Source organism: Patagioenas fasciata, chromosome 3 (genome assembly GCF_037038585.1).
Source record: "Patagioenas fasciata isolate bPatFas1 chromosome 3, bPatFas1.hap1, whole genome shotgun sequence".
In the NCBI taxonomy this organism is placed as follows: Eukaryota; Metazoa; Chordata; class Aves; order Columbiformes; family Columbidae; genus Patagioenas; species Patagioenas fasciata.
In genome coordinates, this window is record NC_092522.1 from 11,375,777 (window position 1) to 11,393,494 (window position 17,718).

Sequence of the window (17,718 nt, forward strand, 5' to 3'; positions counted from 1 at the left end):
TCACCGCATGCATCTTGTTTTCACTCTTTCTACTTGTGCACACTGCACAAGACGAGATGCGTAGTTGAAACATCTATATCAACTAATGGTAATAAATTGTTCTCACCGTCACACAGGAAAATGAGTGTTGAGCACTGGGACCTCAGGATTTACACACGCCCTGCAGCTTAGTGACATGCAAATGCTAGTTCTTCAACTTTTGGAGTTGTTTTGCAGTGGGTTTTCGGGCAGTAACTAATTCCCTGTGATCTACTATTTAGAGAAAAACAGTAAAGCAAACCAGCAATTTGGGCCACAAAGTGACTCATCCTGATCTTGAACTCCTTGCATTTCTTTGGACTGGTAAACTATAATAATCAGGACAGGCAGGTGCAAGTCCAAGGAACTGAAAAAGTCCCAGACCCTTTAGGGGATAGAGGACTAGACACCCATGATCCAAAGACAATCCATCACACAGAGAAAGATACTTCCTTTAATGAAAATATGAATACAGAGATCACTGAAGAAACTGGTTTTGGTCAGGGACAATAAATGCTTTTAAAGCACGATTACAATAAAACAAAATGAAACTAAAAGCTTGACATTAGACTGTACAGCACACACCTCATCTCTAGAAAGAGGGAATTTCCCTTTCTAAAATTAAGAAAATCATGGTCTGTGTCTCCAGTGGCAGGGAAGGCACCATGGCTGGGGCTTACTGGCAAAAACAAATGGAAGAGAAGCAAGCACAACAAACTGCAACAGGTAAAATTGATTCTGGGTGTCTTCTGATGAAGCCACAAAGGCAATTTGGCAAATAACCCACACATTACTCATGGACAGACAAAAGGATTAGAAGAATTCAATGGGGGTTGCAGCTGAGTTTTGCAGCTGGCAGTGTTAGTGCTGAGTTGCCTAGGTGGGACTTAAAGGGACACATGTCCAGCAAGTCCCAGGACACATAGTGGTAGGAACGGATCCTTAGGAGGAAAGCTAAAGGAGGTATTAGAACTGGGTAAACACAAGAAAGAATTATCAGACTAGCCATGTCTGTCTCATTTCTCAAATAACAGATGTGAAATGTCTACTAGAATACCCAGCATTGCTGAAAAGGCACCAGAGTTGCAGTGAAATACAGCTACTTGAACTTGGATATCCAAGCTGACGGAAAAATTGAAGAAATGTATTCCAGGGCACCTTTTAAAACAGCAAAATATTACATAAAAACATTTCCCTGCACAGTAAAATTAAAATGAGAAACATTAACGTTTGCATCTTGCTTTGGCTAATATTAAATTTCATCATAGCTAATAGAAACCACCAATGGCTGGTCTACAACACCCTAAAAGCAATGAAACGGAGCTCACTGACTGTACAGAATTACAGATTGCTCCTAGCTCTGTGCACCTCAAAATATATTGTGGAGCAGAAAATCCTGACCCCCACGAGGGAACAGAGAAAACTATGTAATTTGCCTTTTTATTTGAGACCTTCCACCTTTCCAGAGGAGAGAGATTCCAGAGCTGCCTGTTATGAGGAACTCTTCTTGTATTTCTGGTAAGCATCCAATATCTCCTTGACAACACTTGGATCATCAAGTGTGGTGACATCTCCCATGTCGCTTGATTGTTCAGTGACCACTTTCCTCAGCAGCCTTCTCATGATCTTCCCTGATCGTGTTTTAGGAAGACGTTTCACCACCTGCAGAGAAGGGAAAGACTTGCCTATATTAGAACCTGGATCCTGCTGGAATTCGCAAGGAAATTTGGCTGAACTGTCCCAAGCCTGGCACAGTATCTCTCTAGAATTCTTATTTAAGTGAACATTATTCCCCATTTACTGATTGTTGTGTATCTCCAGGCTGGGTGCTGTAGGATGCACAGTTCTTTGGAGAATAAGGTCCTGAATAAGCTGTCAACTATTGAACTAGAAAACTAGTTACACTTGAAAACTCAGACACTGATGATGACACAGATCTCAACGTGTCACCAGAACAGACATTCATATTCCCCTTTACAGGGCAGGAATAAAACACACAATACTGTGCACCAGCTACAGGGTCTCTTTCTCAAGGGATAACTCCATGCCTTTCTTCCTAACCTGAAGAAAGTTACATGTCTTGGCTATGCTTCCTGCAGAGGACTTAACAGTACATTCAGAGGCTTTAGCATAAACTTGAGCCTGCTAAAGAGTTCTCAGGCACTGAACAGGGGTGCTAGTAGGTCTCACATTTTGCTACATGATCAGGCCAGTAGGCTGCAAAATTCCAAAGCATTAACTAACATGCAAGGAAGGAGTTGTAGAACTTTTCTGCAGGTCTACCTCCAAACACAGGAAACAGAGGTGTCTCCTTGCAAACCTGCAATTTCTGGAAGCTGCTTCAATCTACTAAGGACATCCTGAGCTGTTCCAAGTTGAATGAGCTACTCTTGCCTGCTCCTGTTTTATTTTGTAACTGTCTCTTGGTGTCCACCTTCCCCACATGTGGCTAAAGAAGAAACCCTCAAAGTGGCCTGGTCACTGCCTCCAAGCAGAGAGTGGAATGGACGCAGGTGGGCCTTGGGAGGTGGCTAAGGGGCAACTTCATTCCTGCTCCCCAAATGCACAAGGGGAGCTGCTGAAAGGTGAGGAGGCCTGAAACAGAGCCTGGAGTTCATCAGTGGTCCCAGCGTCTAGTTGAACAGCTGTCAGAGTTACGCAACAGAACCAGCAAGTCCATTGAGATCTGGGGTTGATGCTAATTATTAACACAAAATCACAGGGCAGTGGAAAGTGTCACTCTGCCTCTCAGTGACCCTGAAGGTTGTGGTGTTTCTTCACAGTTTGGCAGGATTTTGTCTGATCTGTTGTACAGGGCCACAGAGAGCAGTGCTACACTGCTTCAGCAAGGGGTTAGCTGAAGGCAAGAGCTGGATGGAGCAGCAATGCCGCTGCATGATGAACAGGGACATCCAGTACATCTTAAGGCACAGGGTGAGCCTGGGGTTCCTCTCTGCCAGAGCTGTTCCTGAGCGCGGTGATTTCAGCATTCTCTGTATCTCATTTAAAGGGCTGTTCTGCACTTGGCCCAAATGGAGCAGCCTCAGGGTAGCTCTGAAACAGCCCCACCAAGAAGCTGCTCTGCAGGCTGGAGCAGCTGTAATATCCCAGCCACCCTTTGGCATGGAGGAGCACAGGCAGACCACTTCACCTCCCTTCCCCTGGCTAGGTATCACTCCAGCTAGTTCTGTTTTCCTGCTTCTTCATCCTGCCAGAGAGGGACAACAGCAGCATTGCAGGCAGGAAGGTGAGGCTTGTTCAATGTTACCATTCCTGGTCCCAGTTACAGTCTCCCACTTACCAGAATGTGGTCAGGCACAGCATATTTTGCTATCTTGGAAGCCACTATGGTTTTGAGCTCTTCTTTGACACGGTCTATATGAGCTGTCTGCTCTTTTAACACTATGAAAGCAAAGGCACCTTGAAGACAAAGAGCAGAAGCAACGTAACTCATATTAGATCCTGGCTGGCAAAACCAGGAATGTTCATTTGAATGCCAAGGCAGGTTTCAAGTCCTTCCTATGTGCAATCAAGGGAATGCTAAGAAAATCATAGATCCTGTTTACAAAAGGGAGTCAGACTCCAGCCCTCAAATCATGGCCCAGACTTGTCTTGGCATCTGTGGACTAGCCTGATCTCAGTGACAATGACAACTCAACATAAATTACCAAAGTGTCACTGGTATCAAAAGCCGGCCAGCACAGATAAGCTATTCCCATTCTGTTCCAAGGACATCTCTGAGCACAATCCTTTTAAATGAAGCTCTACCACATATGTAAACACTATGTGTAAAAACAGTTTAGGGAGTGAAACCTGCACCCAGCTAAGGAACATGCCATTATTTTCATGGCTGTCTCTGCCTCTTGCGGCTGCAATGCCAGTCAACCTAAAGATAACTGCCCTCCTCTTCCCTAGGCACCCCCTAACACACACCCCAGGTTATTATAGAAATTAAGGAAAGTGTATGTAGGTCTCACATCAGGACACTGTTTTTCGCATACCTTCTCCTTTGATCTTGTGAGGATATCCAATCACAGCTGTCTCAGGGACCTCAGGGTGATTAGCCTTCACAAAAAGTGAAACAAAAATACACAGAGCGTAACAACTGCTTTGAGCCCTGCAGATTTTGCTCCAGTTGATCTAGGAACAAAACATCTTGCCATATCTCATCATCCTCTTGGCAGATCCTGCTGAAAGCACAACGGGAAAGCTGGATGCCACCTTCCTACTGGATGGTCAGCTGGAGGGCACAGCCATGTCTCTGGGAGTAGCATTTACTCACTCAATTTGCCCTGCTTTTAAACACACTAATAAATACTCTTACACACTCCACTAAGCCTGCTGAACACCAATCTGAACTTGCACTAGCTGGAAATCTGCGTTCTCTTTGTGCTCCTGTGTGTGCACGGCTATGGTCCCAGGTGGTGACTGGCCTGGCCAAATCACAAGTAAAACCAGTGCTGCATTGCTTTGTGCCACAGGGAACTGTTGCCAGCAGAGCAAAGTGAAGCTGCCAACATCACAGTCCACATTTGACTGTTTATTAAGTGCCCAAAGCACACCAGAAGGCAGAAAGAATCGGTCTTCTTCATCTTCCTAGAAGGGGAGATGGGTTGTTGTGCCAAATGCATATTTTTATTATTATGCTACACAACAGTGATTTATTCTGTCACACTTCAGAGTTTAATTTAACATTCTTCTGCAGTAAGAAGAAAATTTGGGTGTACAGACAAGAAGAAATTGCATAACTGAACCCCACACCAAAGACTGGGTTATGCTATCGTAGATTAAAATATGAAAGAAAACAGCATGGAGCAATCTAAGCATATAAATAAGTTTGCATATACACATGCATACATGTACATTGAATGGGAGAGGAACTGTATCCTATATCTATGATCAGAAACCCACACAGACAAAAAAATTAGTCACAGAGTAGACACTGGGATCCTGTGTGCCATGCAAGCACAGCTCAGGTTTATCGAGTGTTATACTTAAGTGCTATTTGCAGGCAAGGCACATAACGTAGAAATGAATATTCAGCTCAGGCTTTGAAGATAAATGCTCTGAGGATTTTATGTTTTCAATTCCCTGAACTAATACTATTTTCTCTCAAAATGACAGACTAACTTTGCAGCTGACATGAATCAAGGTTGCTTCATATTTAACACTGCTGAATTCTCAGGCATACTCAGCTATTTTGAATGAGCAAGAACCACAGATTTGGGAAGGAGAAGTTAGGTGTTAGCAGAGGCGAAGGAACAAACAGGACAGACAATCCCCTATGGAGACTCCACCAGCATCCAAAATTACAGCTGCAACAGTACAATGTCACTGAGAGGAAACATAGCTCTGACAGTTCGACTGCAAGGACTGCCCATGGTGTGACTCCTCTCTCACTTGTCCATTTGATGTCTCCTCAATAAGGGAGATGTTTCCTTTTGCACATTCCCTATTCATTCTGCATCACACTGTGTGTATGCAGGGGCAGGATTTTGAAGGCAAGGGACCCTGCACATGTTTAAATTCATAAAAATTCTTTGAATGGCCATCTTGCCCCACAGATATGCCCTGTCAAGGGACCTCAACCTGCTTAGAACTTACCATTGCATCTTCTATCTCTGCCGTCCCAAGCCTGTGTCCACTGATGTTAATGACATCATCCATGCGCCCTGTTATCTGGTAATAGCCTTCCTTGGTTCTGTAAGCGCCATCCCCCGTGAAGTAGTAACCTGCAGCAAAGACAGGTGGGCCATCAGCAGTGGGAAACATGCCAGCCTATTGCTTTGGGCTTCAATGCAGAACAGATGATGCTCTGGGATGGCGAGTAGGGTAGGGTGGCTCAGGCAGGTCACAGGGCCTCCTCAGCTTACAGCTGCATGACCTGCCATACACCATTGCCTGGAGAAAAGGAGGCTGAGAGGAGACCTTATTGCTCTCCACAACTACTACTACCATGCTGTAGCATGGAGGGTGTTGGTCTCTTCTCCCAGGCAGCAAGCAATAGGATGAGAGGAAATGGCCTCAAGTTGCACCAGGGGAGGTTTAGATTGGTTATTAGGAAATATTGATTCACAGAAAGGGTTGTCAGGCATTGGAACAGGCTGCCCAGGGAAGTGGTTGAATCACCCACCGTCCCTGGAGGTGTCTAAAAAACATGTAGATGAGGTTCTTAGGGACATGGTTTAGTGCCACTGTTAGGTTAATTGTTGGATTCCATGATCTTGAGGGTGTCTTCCAACCAAAATGATTCTATTTCCCACTTCCCTCTGCCATCGCCAAACTTTGTCTGTTCCTCCTGAGCTGTGCTGGCTCCTAGTAAGCACCTGAGAAGTGCCAAGACAGCGGAACTCAGATCTCTGCCAAGATGGGCAAAATCACAGTAGGCAATCAGCAGCAGCCAGTGGCTGATGTCCCTGTAGTAAAACCAAGTTCAGCAACACAATGATGCTTTGTTTGATTTACAAAAGCAAGGGGCTCTGTCTGATCTCCCTAGGCTTTATACACCTACAACTGCATGGCAACTGTGTACCCAGGCCTGGTACAGACAGCTCTGACACAAACCACTTCAAATGCCATCTGCCATAATCTATTGGTCGATCACAGGTACGCTGCTAGCTACCCCTCAAGCTCATGGAAGACTACAACTGAAAGGGAGCAGTTCTATTACTGTTTGTATGTGGGAACACTGCAAGTTTTTTAATCGCTTATACTGGAATGGATAAAATGCCATTTTCCCTCCTGGCTACCAAAGGATCTGACCCCAGATAACAGTCCTTCTCTAGCACATAAGCATGGCATAAAAATTGCTATCAGATTAACTATAAAAAACAAAAAACCAAACCAAACCAAACTCAAAAAAATAAGCAAACAAACACCACAAAACCAAAAAAAAAACCCAAACAAACAAAACCACGAAAAAACCCCACCACTACCAACACCACATGATAAATATGATGTTTGGAGAGTCTAAAACTTTTGATGGAAACTGAAAAAGATTCTGTAGTTCCAGGAAACTTGAGTCACTAAGAACACACCTGGTGGCACAGATCATGTTGGCTTTTCATCAAAGCCATGTCCACATCTGAATTGTTCCTGCAGCACTTCTGAGCAGCAACAGGCAGGTAATGCTGTGAAATCTGAAGGCAGTTCTTGCCAGGATCCATTATTGGCTAATTCATGGACTTTCAGTCATGCCTCCTGCCCTTCCAAATCAAACAACTATCAATTAAATATCAACAAGATTTCAGATGTGAACATGTAGTGAGTAATAAGGGAGTATGGGCTCATTCAGTTTCTACTACCAATTTTACCATTCTTATTTTCCAGCCCATTTTGTACATTTTGCAGGATTATGTCTAATTCTTGTCTACCTTGTAACTTTCAATTCCCTTTCAGTTGCTCTTCTGAGTGGAGATTGGACAAAACCACTGTCTTCTACAAAAAAATTATTTCCTGCCATTTCTAATTACTTGGCAGATACAACTTGACCATGTTTAAAAAGGAAGGATATAACACAGCCTGTGACAGCAGGGCTGGGATTCAGTGATGCAGGAGGTACTTTCCCATCCAATATGCTTACTTCCAAGAGAGACACAAATGGCCCCAAAGAAAAGGCATTTGAACATTAAAATCTGGGCATTAATTTTTTCTAAAAAATACATTCCCTTTTGACAGCTAGAAAGGTCACCACTATCTAAGACCATGAGTGAATGTTTGCAACATGTGAGACACAACCCCAAGCAATGAAGATGTGGCTGGGACAGAAATACCACAAAGTGCTGCTGAAAATATTCAGTGTGCTTCTACTGCAGTGCAAACTGCCTTCCCTTGGCACCTTCCTTACCTGGGTAGGCTTTGAAATAGGCATCAACAAATCGCTGGTGATCTCCATAGATTGTTCTTGCCATGCCAGGCCATGGCTGGGCAATGCAGAGCGCACCGGACACATCATTGCCTTCTATAACCTTTCCCTGCAGGTTTAAGCACAGGAAGGATGATCAGGTGAACACAATAGGAACTGTCATTGATCTGGCAGGAGTCACTCTGTTGCTCACTGCGGACTGCCAGGGGAGGGCCACAGGTGGAGAAAATTACCCACTTGTGGAGCTACTACATGCTGTCCCTATCATGACACCTCACCCCTTAAGGCCATCAGCACAGCAGATAAGTGAGTCCTGTGATTCTCCAGAGCGCAACACCAGCAAAGGTGACAGCAAAGATATGCTGAGCAGCCAGAGGATGCCTGGGATGAGGCTAGCAGGGAAATGCCCGGACCCCTGCCTTCCACTTTCACTTTTATTAACTGCCAGATTCCCTTACCAAATTGTCTATGGAGGAGACTACATGCTTTCCTGTTTAACAGAGCACTAGAGCACAGATGTGGATCGCTCCACACATTCACAGACCAGCAGCAGTTCTCTCACAGACATGCACCGTTGTAGGGCCTCATGCCTTGCACTTCCCTTGGAAAACTCCACTAGTCCCGTTGGCTGCTCCAGTCTTGCCATGTCACTGGATATTTCATGCAGTGCTCCTCCCTCGTTCCCAGGAGCTGTGTGACTTTGGACTGCTCTCATAAATGGAGGCAGCAGCTCTTAATCAGGAGCAGTGTAACACCAACTCACATTCTCATTCATCAGCACAGGCACAATCCCAAAGAAAGGTCTCATAGCCATAGCCGGAACGATCTCAGCTTTCTCCTCTGAAGGCCGGGGGGCAATGCAGATGCCACCAGTTTCTGTAAGAATAATGAAAACCAAAATAACTGGGGTCCAACAGATGATGGATTAAACCAAATGCCAGCTCTTCTTAGTTAAAGAAGAGAATAGAAAAGCCACCTTTCAATAAAAAGCCCCCAGGAAGGAACTATGCAACACCAAGCAGCACAGCTATCTGAAAGCAGTGCAGACCTCTTTGTGAATCCAAAAAAGGCTTAAACATTAAAAAAAATTCTGGCAAGTCAGAATGACACCACCAAGGCCTGTTCCATCTACAGGGGACATCGTAGCAGGCAGAGAGCTGCAGGCAGGTCCTCTTTGGTGAGATCAGATCAAGAACTACTCCTCCTCCCTGTTTGCATGATACAAACCACAAACTACAGAGTGTGGCCAAGCAGCTGCTTCAGGGGAAGAGCAGCTCCCAGTGCCCCAGAGCATCAGGATCACTGACGTCTGGCTTGGCTCTTCAAAGGCTCAGAGGAAAGAAAGTACACAGGTACAGCAGCTAGCTTTGCACCAGATGGGCTGCAGACCCTGCAGCAGCAGCGACAATGTGTGTGCATTCAAGAATCTTCCCACAGTCCCATCCATGGCAAGTCTCCGGCACGGTGAAGACCCCAATGATTCAGCACCTGTGCTCTGTTCCCTCCAGCCAACCCTAAGCAGGCCCACAGATAAACCCATTACTCCAGCCACCAACCAGCAACAAAACCAGACAGCTCTAACACACACTTACATCCTTACAGGTCCATCTCACATGAACAGGGCTGCCTGGTGGCAGGGGCAGCACTTGCCAGCTCCATTTCCTACTCTAGAACTAGTGATCTTACCAGGGAAAGGTCAGATTTACCTCCTGGCGCTGTTTTCACATCTGTCTTAGCATGAAAAGCAATTCAGGAGTCTGAATTACTGTTATTAATCCACTCCTTCAGGCAGGTTGAGCTTATCGTCTATTCAAAATTGAACCTTTTAATCATCCTTTTTTATTCCTGCTGGGATGAACATTAAATCAGGTTGCAACCTTAATCAGATCTTTTCTATTCTAAAACCAATTCAGAAACACAAGAGAGAAATAAAACCTAAAAATCTAAAAATACAGCTCTATAAATAAAGGTATGTTCTACCACTTTGAGAGTGCATTCCTCTACTGGCATTGCTGAGGTTGTGAAAACTGAAACCAGGGTGTGGAAAGGCTGAATTTGACGATAAATTTGCATCCAGCTACCCTGCCAGGGCTATGACAAAGGATCTCTTGGAGGAACCCTAAGCTTCAGACCTGCAGAAAATAGTTTCATATGTGGCTTACACATAAAATTACTTCACATCTCATTGACAGGCATGCATCCACTTCACATGTTTCTGTTTATTTTGGAAGGGTCATCTTGAATTTTTTCAGAAAAAGAAAAAAGAACCCCAGACAGCCCCTGTTCTCTGTTTGCACAGATAAAAATCTGCATCAGAGCAGGGACCCTGACTGAACTGATGGTTGCTCTTCCTAAGCTAGTACTCATTCTGAATAGAGCACCGCAAGCTATGTTTCAACATCGGTTTAGCCATATCCTTCACACTCAAGAGCCAGCTGCACAAAAGGCAATAGAGTCATATTCCAGAGGCAGCTGCATGGTGGCAGGGGTGCTTTAAAAATTATTTGCATGGCAAAGACCTATTTTAAACTGGTTTGAAAGTATCAATCTTAGCCACTGACAGATGACAGCTAGCAAGACTTCTAGGCTCCACCCTGCCCTATGAAGTCTGCCTCTTTAGAGGCAGAACTGGCAGAAGAAAAGCCATGTTACCTGTGCCCATAAAGTTACCGTAGTGCAAATCCACCCAGACTCCAGGCAATAGCAGCAGAGTCTGAGCACGGACAGTGATGCGTCAAAACAGGCTCCCCTCTGCCATGGATAAATCACCTCTGGCAGCAGGGTGGAGCATGTACTCTCTGCCACCATCATCTTTACCACCACAGACAGGTTAGACTGATGACTTCAGGGGAAATCCATCTCAGGAGCACCAGCTCAGTCTAAATCTCTGTAAGATGGTGCCAACAACAAAAGCTTCCAGGGCCTATTCAGAGATGTCTTTCAAAACCAGCTTTTGTTCACAGCTGCATACAACAGCTGTACTTTTTTCATTAAACCAACGACAAAAGTAAAAATACCTTGTCTCTTCTGCACTGTCAAGAAATATACCTGAAACTCAAACACAGCTTTGATACTGCTACTGTCAGAGGACAGCACTACCTAATATTTTAACAGTAAGAGCCATAAGAATTATCCATCTCATCTGCTCATACCACACCACTTAAATCACTTCTTGTAATTGCTATCTCACTCGTTTGCTCATCCAAAGACTTTCAAGTGGATTATTAAATCACCATTTGCTGATCTTTACACCTACAAGGCTTTGTTAGCTGGCAGCATGTTATTACTTCAGAGAACAATATGTCATAGAGGACACTGCATACAGCAGTACAATTAAGAAGCTATATCAACATTGTCTACAAGAGATGACACTGCAGGTCCACAACCAACATCCATCAAACCTTTTCTATGATCTCTTTCCACACTCCCTTTACTTTCAAATAGCATATAAGATGCTTCCAAGATTAATTTGGCTTCTTCTTTATTGGAAGCATCAACTGTGGAGAAAGATTGATTCTACTTTCTAACAAAATCAATTTAATGAATATTTATCATTTTATTATGCTTCCAGGAGCTGGTAACTGTTTACCTGCTAAACTATGCCCAGTTCAAGCATTCTGCACTTACAGACTGTCCAGCAGATGTTCTTTAATCTCTCACCTGACAGTTGTTGCTCAAAAAACCCAGGAGAAATACAGTTTAATGTAAGATATAACCCTGTACTTCAGAGGAAATAGGAGACACTTGCATGCACCAGTTAACCGAAGACAAACAAACAAAAATACTAAGGCAAAAAAAAGATTCTTCTCAACTCCATCACTGGACAATAATCAACTGTTTATTCATGGTGTTTTATTTCAGAGCAGAGAGGAGGAAAGCATATAGCACCCTGCCAGTCAACTTTCCTTCTGCTCAGCACGTGAGAATCCAGATGGTTTAAGAAATCAGTAATTGAAGTAGATAGTAGTTAAACTGCTGCTCTGAATTGTGAGGTTGTTTTATTTCATATCTGAAAATAGAAAGAGTCTGCAAGTCTGGTCTGGATTAAATAGAACTTGGTTGTGTGCCAGAAGCTAATTCATCACATTGAAATGGGCCACAGGGATCCTGGAGAGAGAGCCTGCTGGCAGGAATAAAGATGAAATCAGGAGCAGCTTGACTGGAAAGGGAATGAATATTCTGCCTAATGGCAGCTAGAAATTTCAGAGTAGGGATGGTGCTTTTTTAGCAGAGGCAGAATGCCAGCAGCTGTGCTGCATCCTTGGAGTCCATGGCTCCATGGCAAACTATGGTCCACGACTTGAGAAGAACATATTGCGAGACAACTTTAGCTACTTTGGAATGTTGGTGCCCAGAAGAGAGGGCTGGGTGCTGAGGATGGAGCCAGGAAGGAGCTGCAAGACCCCTTCAAGTGCAGGGCCCCACCAACCAGCAGCTGTGGCCTCCCTCCACTGCAGGCCAGGAGGCAGGGACCAGCTCTGCTCCAACTGGGCAGGGATCTACCAGAGCCAGTTGCTCTGGCCAGCATGTTGCAAATGGAAAACAAGCCTTAACTGATGCACACTCCTGTTGCCAAAACAGAAGCGCACTCCTATTTGAGGCATCAAACATACAGGGTCAAAGTGACTACGGCATACTACTTCACTCCTGGGAGAGGCTGCTCCCAGGCAGCCCTGCTGGGTGACAGCCACTGTCCCCTACTCACCTGATAAGCCAGCAAGCCTCAACTTACTCCCTTCCAATCCATCAGAGAAGTTGCACTAGGTGCCTTTGACTACACAGCTTAGTTTTCCATCTTCCACTGACTTTTTCCAGGAAGGGAAATAAAGCACACCTAAGTCCAGATTGTGGCTACATAGTGCTATAAATGCCTTTTCATAAGACCATATCAAGGTCAATACAATTGTATAAATAATCAGAAGTGAGATTTCCACCTCAATCTGCCTACTCCCAGCTTTACCCAGAATTTCCATCTCTGCTTCCTGTTTCTAGAACCAATTGATATTGTCCAGCATTCAAAACATCAAAGAACATTTAGAAGGGAAAATTAAAAAAAGGACAATATTGCTATTGCTTTGATACATTGTTACATTGCTTTTGTGTGCTGAAACTGTCCAGTGACTTTCAAAAGCTTATCAAAATGTCAGGAGGGTTTTTTCGACAGACTTGTTGGATCAAGTTGAAATGGATTAATACTTCTCTACCCACCAGCAACCTGTCAAGGGTCAGGGCCCCCCATGCTGCCCAAGGATGCTTTTTACCTGTCTGCCACCATGTGTCCACAAGGGTGCAGCGCCCTTCTCCCACCACGTGGTAGAACCACTGCCAAGCATCATGGTTGATGGGTTCTCCCACTAGACCAAAATAAGAAAGGAAGCAGCCTGAGACTCTGGGGGTTGCAGGCAGTTCATTCTCCCTTCTGGTGCACAACATGCTGCATGCAGGATCTTTAAGCAGAACACTTACCGCATTTTTGCTAGGATGTGCAAAGGACTGCAATGCACTCTTGTAACTGACAAACATTTTCCAGAAAGACCAAAAAGCAAGTAATAAATATCACTGAAAGCACCTCGTCAATGCAGGATACAATACAAGAACTTCTAGAATCCTAAATTATGCAGGAAAATGCTGCTTAGATGACCTATGTCAGTTAAATTCAAAGTGATGTCATTTATCACCGGATAAATCGTTTTAGCAAAGAATGTGATCCTGCAAAATAAGCTAGGAAACAGGCAATGACACTAAGGTTCAATGGCCCCAACTTCAATTTGTTTCTCCTTCTGCTTGGAAAATATCTGAAAAGCCGGACACTTTGCATTTGGTCAGACAAGCTCCTTTGTACCTTCACTTCATCAGCTAGACCCTCCTGTCTTTTTCAGAAGAAGATTTCATGCCCTTTACCTGATCCCAAGGTCTTCAAGGAGGATCTGTCATATTTCTTCACCCACTCTTCTCCATAATTCAGCAGCAAGCGTATAGACGTAGGTGCTCCATAAAACTGATTAATTTTCAACCTTTGTACCGTTTCCCAATAACGACCTGCAAGATCACAAAGAGGCTTTTTATCTTTCTAGCACTGACATACCATCACAAATGCTCAGCAGGCAGGTTAAGAGGCAAAGCTAAAGCTGTGACTGCTGTGACTAGAAAGCAAAACCAATGGCAACTTCTTATTTTTCCCCCACTCTGGATGCACAGATGTTCCTTAATGTCATAGACACATGTTCCAAAGAAATGGAGCTTACCTTCCCCTGAGCAGGCAGGTCACACCAGACAGGTTTCTAGATCTCCTTTGCCACACTGCCACATCTAGCTAAACCTTAGCCCATCATTTCCTCACCTGGGTCAGGGTACACTGGAGTGCTTTCAAACAGGACAGAGGTGCCTCCATTGCAGAGTGGTCCATACACAACATAGCTATGTCCTGTGATCCAGCCAATGTCAGCCACACAGCCAAAAACTTCGCCTTCCTGGTAGTCAAATACATACTGCAAAGATAAATGAAAGGCCAGCTGACTTTCTGTTGGTGGACACAAATAGCTTAAAGGTGAGGTGCTGGATGGAATACATGCAAGTGGGAGCAAGGGAGAGTGCAGGGTGAGAGAAGCCAGGCATGCAAGACACAGCAACACAAAGGCCAACCCAAGGTGAGGAAGCAAGTCAGAGGGATCAGTAACAGGGCTTCCAGCCTCCTGACTGCTTTTGCAAACATACAGGGAGCATGGCTGTACCAGGAGCTACTCAAACTGGAGCAACAAAGCTACAACCAAAGCCCAGAGGAGCTGGATACATAAGATTGCCTACTCCAGTAAGCTCACATGAGAGAGGTGACCCTGAACTGCAGGGAAGCTGCATGCCTCAGAGGCTCAGACCCCTCACTAATATCAACAGGTTTCCATGAAAAAGCCAGAGAAACTCATATGTGCCCATGAAACATTTTCTGAAAAAATGTTCTTAGCTACTCAGCTTCTCTAGCAGTGTATCATTTTCCAGATGCTACCCTCTCCCTGCTCATCAAAGTCAAGATACAGATCTCAGAGAACTCATTATCTTGTCTTGGTTGTGGAACATGCTTGTCACTGTAAATCTAAGTCCTCAACTGTATAGTGAAGAAGTCCTGACTCATAAGACACATCAGTTCTATCTTTTTAAATGAGAAAAAGTGGATCATAATTAAAAGAAAACAAAACAACTCTTGAGTATGTGCCAAAAGTGCCACATGTGAGTGCAAAGACCACAGAGGCCACACAGGTCAGCTGATCCCTCTACCTAGGAGTGCTAAATCTCACCTTACCTTTGCAAGTGCCTTTCCCTGTCACGTTCTGAAGTACCTCTAAAGGGATTGTAGCTGCATACATGCACACACACACACACACACACACACAATGGCCGGGGTTGGAAGGGACCTCTGGACATCATCTAGTCCAACCCAACTGGCTAGAGCAGGTTCACCCAGAGTAGACAGTGACTAGGAGTGCTAAATCTCACCTTACCTTTGCAAGTGCCTTTCCCTGTCACCTTCTGAAGTACCTCTAAAGGGACTGCAGCTGCATACAGTAACTCCCTGCACGTCTGCACCAGAGTGCAGGATCTATTATACCTTCCAGACTAAGAAAGAAAAGAATGCCTTGGCTATTATACTGTCACTTAGAAAATCTGATGTAACAAATACCCTTGATGCAGAGCTGGAACTTGCACATTCCAATCTAAAAATTCAACCGTATGATTCTAAAGAAGAAAACCTCTGCCTGAGTTGTCTGTGATTACAAACAGCAGGATACCACTAAAGCCAGATAAAGCCAGATCTTTCATTGCAGTCCTCTCCACATTTCACCGTTACCTTTTTATATACAGAGCTCAGATCAGAAGCTTCAATGAGCAGTGCCTTGACTTTTTTTTTCTTCATGAGAAAGGGGTTTAAAGCATTTAGCCTAGATCACATAGAAAAGCAGCGCAAAGGTACAACCATAGAGCATGAATGTAATTTTTGATCTTCAGACGATAAATACTATGCAAAGAGGTTATTTCAAGAGTCCAGATCCTCTCTAAAATAAAAAGGCCAGCATCCCACTACAAAATACTACAGTAATATCCACATTACCAACGCCAATAAGATACTTAGCAGAATCTTCTCAGCTGCATCACTTTAATGTCTGCAACTTTTGGTCTGCAACACTACCACATTTTAAATGCCAAAGTAGCAGCACTGCAGTTTCCTTCCTTTTGAAACTCTAGGCTTTGCTTTGCATGGTATTATATTCCCCAGGAACAAATCATGAAGATTATTTATATGTTCTCAGACATTTTTCAGTTTGTTTACACCTAGTAAGCCAATTGGGCAGCGAACACAGAATACAGTAACCCCCACAAGTTCAAGTACCTCTTGTTAGTACTGTCGGAAGGTAAGCAAACCTTTTCCAGAGGATGCAGTGGAGTTACCTTGTGCGTGAGAGCAGCATACAGCAGGTATCCAGCCTGGGTGTGAACGATGCCCTTGGGTTTTCCAGTGCTGCCTGAGGTATACAGCATGAAAAGTGTGTCTTCACTGTCCATGCTTTCTGGAATGCATACGGAAGCTGCCTTGGCCATCTCCTAAGGAAAAAAAAAAGGTGGTAATTACATAAAGACTTTGGCTATATGGAGCCAACCAACATGCCATCTGTAAGCATGTCAGCAGTGTCCAGAGACAAGAACCACTGTTGCTATTGCCCCCTCACAAACATCCACGGATGTATCATAGGTTTTATGTGCTTACCTAATGGAAAGGTTCCTGTGGATGCATAGCACTTAGCCTTTCCACCAATAGCTTTGCTAGGTGCAGAAGTCAAGGGGAACCAGCCAGATAAAATAACATTTCAGGGAAAACATGGTAGGTTACATTTCAAGCTACTAGTAGAAAACCTAAGTGTGATTGCAAACATGAACCACACTTGAGAGCAGCAGTAAGGATGACTGGATACTGTTTAGGACCTTCCTTTTCCTTTTAAAACTGCTGTGCTACAGTTTAACTGTGGGTTCATGTCCCTTCCCTGGCCCCAGCAGAGGATGACTGTTCTGTCGATTTGATCCTCAAATTCTATTTGCTTTTACCCATGAGAAGGAAAGTGCTTTATTCTCCTGCTTCTGTCACTCTCCTGGTACTCCACTGTTTGGGCTGGTAGGTGAGATCCTCTCCCCACCCCTGCGGTCAGAACCATGGGAGGGAAGGATGCAATGTCCTCTTTTGGCCCAGCTTGTGTGCCCAGTCTGGAAGAGGAAAGAGAAATACTGTGCTTTGAAGGAGATGTTTGTGGTCACTGCACCTGGCAGCTGCAGAGGGCTGTCTGCCTAGACTGTAGATTTTTTAGGAAGAGGTTGAACATTTTTCTTACGCGTGTACAAACTTGTGGTAATCACTGTGTGTTCCAGATGCTCAACATATGGCTGTAAAAAAACCACAGCCAGCTTGCTTCTCTCAGGCTCTGTGCTGTCCTGGATGAATAATGATTCCTGCAAAGGTTATTAGGTGGCTCTTCGAAGGGATTTCTAGGTACTGCCTTTTAACAAGTATACACTGTGAACAAGCTACATTTACAAGTGAACACTACCAATGGCAGGTCTAATCGTTTAAGAGTGTCTGACAAAGAAAGCTTAGTAAAATATGAAGAGTTGATAGTGAAGAGAAGCTGCTAAATTAATGCATACTGTGATTAAGTTACAAAAGACGTACCCATCATTAACCAATTGATATGACAAATGCTTTCGGACCATCTGCAAAATGAGGGGATATTTTTCAAGTTTTAGATCCTTCTACATAACAAGAAGGAGACAGAAGATTAAATAATACATTGTTTAGA

At 44.2% G+C, this 17,718-nt stretch overlaps 1 protein-coding gene across 3 annotated transcripts in view; it reads right to left on the reverse strand.

Annotated features, from left to right (window-relative positions):
• Positions 1 to 458: 458 nt before the first annotated feature.
• The window catches only part of ACSS1 (acyl-CoA synthetase short chain family member 1), a 31,204-nt gene continuing 13,944 nt past the window's right edge, over positions 459 to 17,718 (reverse strand). Inside the window, exons 5-14 of one of the 3 annotated variants that reach the window (XM_065835697.2) lie at positions 16,322 to 16,474; positions 14,223 to 14,370; positions 13,784 to 13,921; positions 13,144 to 13,236; positions 8,646 to 8,758; positions 7,865 to 7,991; positions 5,623 to 5,750; positions 4,020 to 4,083; positions 3,320 to 3,438; positions 459 to 1,680 (exon numbers count right to left, since the gene is read on the reverse strand). In XM_065835697.2, coding sequence (XP_065691769.1) covers positions 1,510 to 1,680; positions 3,320 to 3,438; positions 4,020 to 4,083; positions 5,623 to 5,750; positions 7,865 to 7,991; positions 8,646 to 8,758; positions 13,144 to 13,236; positions 13,784 to 13,921; positions 14,223 to 14,370; positions 16,322 to 16,474 — 1,254 coding nt within the window. In that variant the 3' untranslated portion in view covers positions 459 to 1,509. The remainder of the gene's footprint in view (positions 1,681 to 3,319; positions 3,439 to 4,019; positions 4,084 to 5,622; positions 5,751 to 7,864; positions 7,992 to 8,645; positions 8,759 to 13,143; positions 13,237 to 13,783; positions 13,922 to 14,222; positions 14,371 to 16,321; positions 16,475 to 17,718) is intronic. The other 2 variants (XM_071805788.1, XM_071805789.1) reach the window with 2 other exon arrangements.